At 49.9% G+C, this 9660-nt stretch overlaps 2 protein-coding genes across 8 annotated transcripts in view; both read right to left on the bottom strand.

Moving 5' to 3' along the window:
- LOC116579305 overlaps positions 1-2958 on the bottom strand; it is a 64115-nt gene extending 61157 nt beyond the window's left edge. Inside the window, exon 1 of one of the 6 annotated variants that reach the window (XR_004281218.1) lies at positions 2330-2836. The gene's annotated coding sequence lies outside the window, so the exon portion shown is untranslated. Of the gene's footprint in view, positions 1-2329 lie in introns of all 6 variants that reach the window. The other 5 variants (XR_004281219.1, XR_004281214.1, XR_004281216.1 and 2 more) reach the window with 5 other exon arrangements.
- A 1130-nt stretch (positions 2959-4088) lies between these two features.
- Positions 4089-9412, bottom strand: LOC116579301 (T-cell-interacting, activating receptor on myeloid cells protein 1-like). Of its 2 annotated transcripts, none has more exons than XM_032324507.1 (5): positions 9273-9402; positions 7585-7620; positions 7163-7453; positions 6591-6887; positions 4089-5313 (listed from the first exon to the last, which is right to left on the bottom strand). In XM_032324507.1, the coding sequence occupies exons 1-5, from the start codon at positions 9304-9306 to the stop codon at positions 5180-5182; spliced, it is 792 nt and encodes a 263-aa protein (XP_032180398.1). In that variant the 5' UTR covers positions 9307-9402; the 3' UTR covers positions 4089-5179. The 2 variants fall into 2 exon arrangements, with proteins under 2 accessions (XP_032180398.1, XP_032180397.1); XM_032324506.1 differs by lacking the exon at positions 4089-5313 and adding an exon at positions 5320-6319 and having other exon boundaries at positions 9273-9412.
- Between the last annotated feature and the right edge of the window lie 248 nt (positions 9413-9660).

The following is a 9660-nucleotide window of genomic DNA, read 5'->3' as shown; positions in this document are numbered from 1 at the left end:
AAATCGCCAGCCAAGTAAACTCTTCAGATACAAACGAGAGTAAAGACTTTCTCAGACAAACAAAAGTTCAGGGAGCTCGCCCCCACTACACCTGCCTTTCAAGAAATGTTGAAGGCAGTTCTTCAAACTGAAACGGACAAAAACACACAAAATTCTGATTAAGGTGATGGCATTAGAAAAACGTAACATTTTAAAAATAGTATATTAAACACTTAAATACAGCATGAAGGTTAAAGAAAAAAGAGCATTAAAAATCACCAATTCGGGGGGCACCTGGGTGGCTCAGTGGGTTAAAGCCTCTGCCTTCAGCTCAGGTCATGATCCCGGGGTTCTGGGATCGAGCCCCACATGGGGCTCTTGGCTCGGCAGGGAGCCTGCTTCCTCCTCTCTCTCTGCCTGCCTCTCTGCCTACTTGTGATCTCTGTCTGTCAGATAAATAAATAAAATCTTAAAAAAAAATCACCAATTCGGGGGCGCCTGGGTGGCTCAGTGAGTTAAGCCTCTGTCTTCGGCTCAGGTCATGATCTCGGGGTCCTGGGATGGAGCCCTACATCAGACTCTCCACCCAGCGAGGAGCCTGCTTCCCCCTCTCTGTCTGCCTCCTGCTCTGCCTACTTGTGATCTCTCTCTCTGTCAAATAAATAAAATCTTTTTTAAAAGTCACCAATTCAGTAATGAAATCACAGCATAAAAAGAAATCATTTGTGGTATCAAAAATTTACAAGGGAAGGAGGAAAAGGATGAGACTTTGAACAGGCAAATGAAGATAAACTATCAGCAGAAAGAGAACTGTGTTATCTAGGAGATGTTCGATGTAAACCTCACAGTAATCATCAAGCAAAAATCTAGAGCAAAGACATGAAACATGGAAAAATGCACAGACTCAGCAAATCACAACGGAAAAACACCAACTTACAAAGGTGGACAGAAACAGGGATACCAGATAAGGGGTTAATACCCAAAATACATAAAGAACTCAGACAACTTAGTAACAACAACAACAGCAACAAAAACAATCCAATTAAAATATGGCCAGAAGTAAGCAGACATTTTTCCAAAGAAGACATCCAGATGGCCAACAGACACATGAAAACGTGCTCAACATCACTCATCATCAGGGAAATGCCAATGCAAACCACAACGACATGTCACCTCCTGTCAGAATTGACTTGCATCCAGAAGACAAGAGATAACAATGCTGGCGAGGATGTGGTGAAAAAAACCCAAAAACCCAAGCTCAAACCCAAACCCTTGTTCCCTGTAGTGGGAATGAGAATTGGTCCAACCATTATGGAAAACAATATGGAGCATGTTCAAAAAATTTTAAATAGAACTATGAAATGAACCAATAATTCCACGTCTGGGAATATACCCAATTGAAACAAAAACAGGATTTCAACGAGATCTCTGCATACCCATGCTTATCGAAGCATTATTCACGAGAGCCAAGATACAGAAACAACCGCCATGCCCACCAGCTGATGAATGGGTAAAAAGATACAGTACCGGGGTGCCTGGCTGCCTCAGTCCCTGCGGCATGCGACTCCTGATCTCAGGGTTATGGGTTCCAGTCCCAGGCTGGGTGTAGGGATTACTTGAAAATAAAATCTTTAAAAGAAAAGGTAATACATATACACAACGTAATATTAAAGGTAAATATCCCGCCACTCACAACAACATGGACTGTGCTAAGCCAGATAAGTCAGACGGAAAGACAGGTGCTGTATGCTATCGTACACATGTGGAATCTGAAGAAGTCAAACCCGTAAAACGACAAAGTAAAGGGTGATGAGCAGGGCATGCAGGGATTAGATAACGTTTTTCAGGGCACAAAACTGTAATGAGTAGTAAAGAAACCACGGAGACCCAAGGCACGGCGGAATGAATACACACAATATTACACTTGTAATCACACGGCGGGACCACTGTTGGTGCAGCAGTCGTTTTTACCACATATAAATGTATCAAAACAACAGGTGCACACCGTAATCCAACACAATGTTACACATGAAATTTACGCAGGAACGCTAAATGTCCGGCGCGCCCTCCCTTAAGACTGGTATTAAACTGGTTACACTAAGGGAAAGCTCTGAGGAGAAAAGACCCCCTTGCATATTCAGGGCGCCATTGAGATGCTACACCCAAAGCACCTGAACCCCAGGAACGCCCCCCCCTTTCCTCGGCGAGGCGGAGGCGGGGGTCCAGCGCAGGCGGGTCTACGGGGCGCACCCCAGGGCGCGGGGAGCGCTCCCCAGGGCCGGCTGAGCGGCGTCCTCCCGGGAACGCCCGCGCACCTGGCCACGCCGGGGAGCTCGCGGCCGCTACTCACCTACCCGGGACGCCACTCCCCGTCCCTGTCGCCCGGGACGCGACAGGCCGGGTTCCCGCCGCCCGGGAGCGCGATCTCAGGCTGCCGCCGGCGCAGACGCGCAGGACGCCGGGGTGTACGCGGCGCGCACGCTGGAACGACCGACGGAGGGGCGGAGGGGCGGAGGGGCGGAGAGCCGAGCACCAGCCACTGCGGTGCGGGGCGCAGGTTGAGAGCGCGCGGGGCGCAGGTTGGGAGCGCGCGGGGCGCAGGTGCCCTCTCCCGGTCCCGCGACCGGTGCCGGGACTGAGCAACGGTGCCCTGTGCATCCGCGGGGATGCCGAACGGCCCCAGACTCTGCCCTGTGAGAGTCCCCAGCATGTCCTCCTGCTGGAGCCACGCTCGGAGAGACAAATCTGCGTCCCTTCCCACCCCCACCACGGGAACAGGGTCGGGCCCGCACGGGCCGCTGGGACTTGTAGTCCCCAGGACGCGGCCGACGCGGCCGAGCGCCCCTCTGGCAGACAGTAGGGCTGGGGACCGCTCCGTCCCCGAGCGCAGTGCTTCCCTTGCGTCAGGTCCGGATCTGTATTACTGACTGAGTGCCTGCTGTATGCTGAACTCATTAGCTGGACTTGGGAGAGGGTCGGTGAGCTCGTGGGCACTTTAGGTTAAGCAGGAAGATGAACTTGCAAGGAAGAAGATCAGGAATAAAAATGACAAATTCCAGGCGCCTGGGTGGCTCAGTGGGTCAAGCCCCTGCCTTCAGCTCAGGTCATGATCCCAGGGTCCTGGGATTGAGTCCCGCATCCGGCTCTCTGCTCAACAGGGAGCCTGCTTCCCTCCTTCTCTCTCTGCCTGTCTCTCTGCCTGCTTGTGATCTCTCTGTCAAATAAATAAATGAAATCTTAAAAAAAAAAAAAAGACAAATTCCAAGTGCTGTTGGAGGTCACCCAAGGGCCAGAGACGGGGTAAAAAAAACTTCCCGGAGGTTGTGGGGTTCCAGTAAGGCTTTGAAATGTTGGATGATTGGGCACCTGGGTGGGTCAGTTGGTTAAGCCTCTGCCTTTGGCCCAGGTCATGATCCCAGGGTCCTGGGATGGAGCCCAGTGTCAGGCTCCCTGCTCAGCAGGGGAGTCGCCTTGTCCCTCCCCCTCTGATCTGTCTCTCTCAAATAAATAAAATCTTAAAAAAAAAAAAAAAAGCGAATGTTCTAGATGAGAGGAGGGTGGCAGGGAGTACAAAGGAGAGAGGTCTGCCTGTAGTGAGAGGTTCATGACAGACAATGCTGAGCAAGGCTTAGGTGGGGATGTGGTCACCAGTGTCTTTGGGTCTCACTTTCAGAAAGGCCCTCCAAGGGACACCTGCGTGGCTCCAGTCAGTTAAGCGTCTGCCTTCAGCTCAGGTCATGGTCCTGGGGTTCTGGGATTGAGTCCCACATTGGGCTCCTTGCTCAGCAGAGAGTCTGATTCTCCTTCTGTCCCTGCCCTGCTTGTGCTCTCTCTCTCTAATAAATAAATAAAAATCCTTTAAAAAGGTAAGAAAAGAAAAAGAAAGGATATCAGTTTTGAGTTTCCCTCTAAGGGAGATTATTGGTACAGACAAGGAGATGCATCTTCAGGTTTAAATGAAAGAGAACATCTCACTGCTAGTTTCCAGTTTCTGGACACTGTTGCTCTAAGACTCGATACATGTATACAAATCGATCATTAACTTGTAAGTAGCAAAATAGGATTGAGTTGTGTGCATGCTAGATAAAAGCCTTCAAAAGATGCTTCCATTTTTGTAACTGTTTTGGCATTTATTCAGTTTTCATATACCAGAAGTCTCAAGGGAAGAGAACCCCAATCTTTCTTGACCTAAAGGAGCATGTGTGCTTTGGGGCTTGGTCCTGGGAGCAAGGGATGATTTATGAGAGCAGTTTTGATGTCTTGCAATGGCTTAGACATAAACCCACGGTTCAGAAAATCCTTTTCCAGGCCACTTGTTTTTATCTTCTGATTTCTGAAACCAAGATCACACTTAAGTAAAAAAATATTTATTCTCAAGTTTCTCTGATAATGGAACACCAAGAAGTCATGATGCTTTTACTTTTACTAAAACATTGTGGAATGCTATATCACAGTTAACTAGTGTGAATGGAGTTTTTTTGGTTAAAGTCCACATTTTCCATATCCTGGTTCCAGGAAAAGTGAGCTGGTACCACATACTTTATTAATTTTGATTTTGATATGAACAACTTTGCAACCAAGTGATTCTGTCTTAATCTCTGTCATCCTGAGCACCAAGAAGCCTTCAATATGGGGGTCCAAGAAGCCTTCACTCGATCCTAGATGACACCCACAGGGGCCACTTTGGGTCTTCCATAATGTCAGGAAATAAGTGAGGTCACATTTCATCTGCAAGCTTCCCAAACCTCCCCCCAAAATCTCACACAGGCTGTTAACTTGACCAAGGATGCCTCACTCCCCCAGATAGCTGTGGAGCCTATGCATAGAAGGACAGACCTGAGATCAGGAGAGGGAGGAAGAGAAGAAATATTTCTCCTGGTCCCCAAACACAGGCTGTCCACCAGGGGAACACCACATACTCCTGTCCTCCACATCTAGGGGTGTTGGGAAAAGGACGATAGAACTTGCTTGCTATCTTCTTCCACAATGACTGGGGTTTCAACTTCTCTTTACTGGGCATGAGAAGTGGTGCTAAGTGTTCCTACAACGAACAGGACAGTCCCCTGTGATGAAGAACTATCCCACCCAAAATGCCGTCTGTGTCTATGTTGAGAACCACAAGAAGTCCCATGGTGGAGTCTGGTGTTGAAAGAGCCCCAGGCCGCGATACCAGCCCAAACAAGAGAGGCGCTCAGCTGTTTTATGTGGATCCACGTGGAGACTCCTTCTGGCCGCACCAGGCTTCCGCCACGAGAGCCCCCATAATCACCACAATCACGGCAGCCAGACCCAGTCGGATGAGGTTGCCCAAGGTGTAGTCCCGGGACGCAGCCCCTGGGGGAGATGGTAGAGAGGAGAGGATGAGCAGCAGCTGGAAAGGAGCATCCCTCCTTCTCACGCGGACCTGTCCAGTGTGACTGTCCTGCACCCGCTCGTGTTTCCTGGTCAGTGCTCAGCTCTACCTCCCCTGACGCTGTCGTCACTCAACACAACGTGGGATTTCCGGAGAGTTGTAGTGGCTCTTCCCTGGTCTCCTTCCCAGTCTCTCTGCCTTACCGCTCCCCCTTCCTGTCCTTGCTCATCATCTCATTTCCACCCTCCTGCACTGCCCTCCTGCACTGTTCCTCCTCGTAGTAGGAACCAGGCTTAGCAGCAACCCCAAAACCCACCGTTGCCGCACAGAGAAGGGAAGTCTTTCAGGGGCTGTGTCTGCTCCCCTCCTCGTAGGAAAGACTTAGTGCAACCAGTGAGCTCAAAAAAATTCCAGCTTAGTAGCTGGGCCTCGGGACCACCGTGCATTTCATTTCAGCTTCACCCAAGAAGAGCTCGGGCTCACCATTGGCTCTGGTTCCCAGAGGGAACCGGCATCTGACTTCTCCAGCTCACGCATGCCAGGAGCGCAGAGTTCGAGTCTGAACCCATCAGCAACAATGCTCCCAGGAGACAGAGTCAGTGGGGAGAGGCCCTGAGGACGCCACCGGGCCCAGGATGCCCTCTGCACCTCTCGGCACTGCCCACCCTGACCTTGCGTCCTAACTACAGAACTTTTGCTGACCACAGTGCACACGCAAACATGCACAAGGCCGAGGATGCGGGCGCAGCCTCCCACGAAGCAGCAAGTTTAGAAGATACTGCAGCTGTGTCACGACAGCCGGCGGCCGGGGAGCAGCATGTTCCAAGACTGAGAAAGGTACTGCCATGAAGTTGCCGTCAGCAGGACGGACCACCGCTCTCGGGGACGCCCGGGGTGGCAGAAGGGGCTCTGGTGGGGGCGGGATGGGTCGTTTGGAAGAACAAGCTGAGAACATCTCCAAGAAGGCCAAGCAACAAAGGCCAAAGACTAGAAAGTAGGAAAGGAGTGATTTAAAAAGGAGATGATCGGGAAAGCGAAGGAGAACAGGAATCCGAAATTAACAGAAGAAAAGCTCTCCGGTTAAAAAAAAAAGAAAAAAAGAAAAAAAGGATGCACACCTTAAACTAACAGTGTTACAAATCAGTTATAGGTCCACAAAACTGGAGAAAGCCAGTAAAATAGCCCAAATAAAAACAACTTAATTAAGAAATAAGTTAAAATTTTAAAAGTCCTAAGAGTCATGCACCTGTCGCCTCACCTGTCACCTGGATCTCAAGATGACTGCTGGGCTGTGAGGTCAAGAAAGGAGCCTTCATCAGAAAGTACACACAGCTGTAGTTCCCAGCATCATTGACTGTCACAGTCCGGAGGGAAAAGTCTGTCTCCTTCCCTACTGGACTCTGGACCCGTATGGGCCCTGCCGTTCCCTCCTTCAGTAGAGCGAACATTACAGGTGCAAAAATATTGTCTGGCCTCTGGCACTGCAGGGTCACTGTGTCTCCTGCGGTTACCTCACCCCTTTGGTGGGCTTGCAGGGAAGGTTTAGGTAAATCTCCTGAAAGAGAAGGAGGGCTCCAAGGTCATGGGGAGAAGCTCTGTGTCCTCCACCCACCCTTGTTCTCCCGGCAGGGGTTCCCGCCAAGTGGGGGAAATGACAGATCCCTGGTCTAACCCTCTTTTCACTCTGACTGCAGGAAGGCAATTTCCCCTTCAAGCCCTGGCTCTTTCTGTTCTGTGTCTCTCCGTCTCCCCTTGCCCCCTCTCTCCTTTGGTGCCCCCCCAACACCTGTCCCTGGAAGACCCTTTGTCCCTTCGAGGCACCCTCCTCACCTGTCACCAGTAGTAGGAGAACGTCACTAGGCTGTGAACGTGTGTGTGGGGGGGCCCGTCTGTAGTAGTCACAGGTGTACTCTCCAGCACTGTTGGTTTTTAGGTCAGTGAGTTGAAATTCAGCCGGCCCATCTGTGGAAATCCATGATTGCACAGACTCCAAAGGAACTTTTCCCTTTCTGAGAACAAAGTTGACATTCTTGGTAGAAGTCTGGCATTGCAGTGTCACATTACTCCAGCGAGGCATCACCGAGCTGGGCCAGGCCCTGAGGGAGGGCTTGGGAAGGGACTCTGGAAGGAAGCAGAGATCAGGACGGGGTTTTGGTGCCCTTGTCTGCTCCCGGGAAACCCCTTGAAGGAAAGAGAAGTGATACAGGGAGTTTGGAGTGAAGGAGAAGGAAGATCTGTCTGAAGGAACTCACCGTCAGTCCCCCTGCTTCCTTGGCCAGCACACAGCCCTGCAAGAGAACCGTCCATGAGACATGAGCACCCCCCCAGAGCCCGTCCCCCAGGGCCTCCCTGGAGGTCAGGCATATGGGGCTTCTCATTTCCCCACACTGGTCTGTGGCTCCAGCTCTGCTCCTGGCTCCTTCCTCACTTCTCCCAGAAGTTCTGTGTAGCTTGCTCCTCCCATGGCCCCAGGACCTGACCCCTGAATTCTTAAGAGAGTTTATGTACTCATGCTGTGAGAGACACAAGGCTTTACTGTCCCGTCAACATCTGGAAGGAAGCTACTCTATTCTGTTCTCCTTAGCATCCCCCGTGTGTAAACCACCCTGGAACACAGTAAGAATCAAGAAAGCACATTGGCCAACTGAAGAGATGTCCCAATTTAAGCAGGGCTCAGATTTTTCAAGGCTGGTAGAAAGATTCAAACTTATAATACCATCCTTTCTTCATTTCACCAGATAGACCAGCCTGAAGGCAACAAAAGCCCCATGGATTACCCTAGAATATAGGGGTCAGCGATTATTGTGAAAATCAATCACATCGCTGGGACCCAATCAAGCTAAGATGATGCTGTCCCTCTTTGTGGGAAGCAGGTTTTCTTAGCACCAGCAGATCGACATCCGGAGATGCCCCCAGCTCTACAATGCCCCTGAACATTTTGAAGCACTCATCTTTCATCTTCTTATACTTTTCCCAGCTAACATTTGCTGACTCACCCCGGGGACTTTCCCATTCTGAAGACCCACCATGCCCCATTCTTAATATCCCATTATGACCAAGTGAAAACAGCAGTGACTTTGGATCCAGACAGGCCTGGGTTTGAACTTTGAGGTTTCTGCTCACTCACTGCACAGCCCTGAGCAGGAACCCTGAACTGTCAGTCTCAGGGTCCTCGTTTATCAACATGGGTTTGATTCCCATCACGTAGGACTGTTTGCAAGGGTCAGAGTGGTATTTCCCTCGGGGTGGGATACAAACCACGGGGCCCTACAGATGGTTTCACGGGATGCAGTGACACAGTATTTTATAGCATTGATCAAGGCATCAGAAAGCTGAAACCCTTTCCAGTCACTTCCACTCCTTTGATAACAACAAAGAATTCCTTAGGCTAGAAATCAGCCTTCTCAAACATCTGTCTCTGGCCAACTGCCCTTTGTGATAGGAAAGTAGCTGGGCATGGGCTCAGAAATGTGATGGCCAACAGCCCATGGCTAGACTGTCCTAATGCCTTCCTCCTTTAATTTGCATATATGTTTACACCAACCTATTTTTTGTTAAGTGACCCTGGTTTTTCATTTGAATTTTATTTTTTTTTAATTTAAGCTATTGGCATTAAATTCCCATCTTCAGATGAATGTGCTTGTTCAAAGACATTGAAAAATAAATAAAACAAAATAAAATTAGGATATTGAGTCAATAACATTTTAAGTAAGTAGGGATGACAGAGGCAGAGGACAGGTTATGGCGTGAAATGTATTTGCCTACCAGCGAACATCTGACCGATAAGGTGTGTCTCAAGACTCCCCCTGGGTTTCTGACACACCCGAAGCAATCAGTGGAGACAAGCAGACCTTACTGCCCCTCTTCCCATTTCGAGTGGTCCCATCTTTCTCCACCCACCTTCACCCCTAATCCCAGTAGACGGGCCCAAGAGACTTACCAAAGCAGAGGAGGCAGAGGAATTCAGGGATCATACTGGCCCTGCAGCCTGCTCTGGGAGCCCCTCTCTGGTCTCATCCACGACAGGGAGGGAAGCTGGATGTGGGTGGTGACATCTTTGGCCAACCCTTCCCTTCCTTCCTCTCATGTGACCTACAGGTTTTGTGTTCCAACCACATCCAGGAAACGAGAAGGAATAAAAATGCTCCATGAGGTCATAATTTATGCAAACTCTTTATATGAACACAGTGAATTCAGGGCTCAAATTCTAACCCAGCCAGAGGTGCTGGACACCTGGGTCCAAATGATTCCACTGAGGAGATGGAAACAGGTTGGTGCAGACACTGCTGGAGATTCCCGGTCTATAGGACCCTGAATAGCTAAAGCAA

Source organism: Mustela erminea, chromosome 19, assembly GCF_009829155.1.
Source record: "Mustela erminea isolate mMusErm1 chromosome 19, mMusErm1.Pri, whole genome shotgun sequence".
Taxonomy (NCBI): domain Eukaryota; kingdom Metazoa; phylum Chordata; class Mammalia; order Carnivora; family Mustelidae; genus Mustela; species Mustela erminea.
The sequence above is the reverse complement of the archived record's forward strand: the minus strand, read 5'-3'. Positions and strand labels throughout refer to the sequence as shown.

What these genes read in the sequence shown, in the direction of transcription:
- LOC116579301 (XM_032324506.1), bottom strand. Translation starts at nt 9,306, where the DNA reads ATGATCCCTGAATTCCTCTGCCTCCTCTGCTTTG. An exon ending in TCTCCTACTACTGGTGACAG is followed by an intron (nt 6,888 to 7,162) that starts GTGAGGAGGGTG and finishes CTTCTCTTTCAG; the next exon opens with GAGATTTACCTAAACCTTCC. An exon ending in TCTTGAGATCCAGGTGACAG is followed by an intron (nt 6,320 to 6,590) that starts GTGAGGCGACAG and finishes CCTACTTTCTAG; the next exon opens with TCTTTGGCCTTTGTTGCTTG.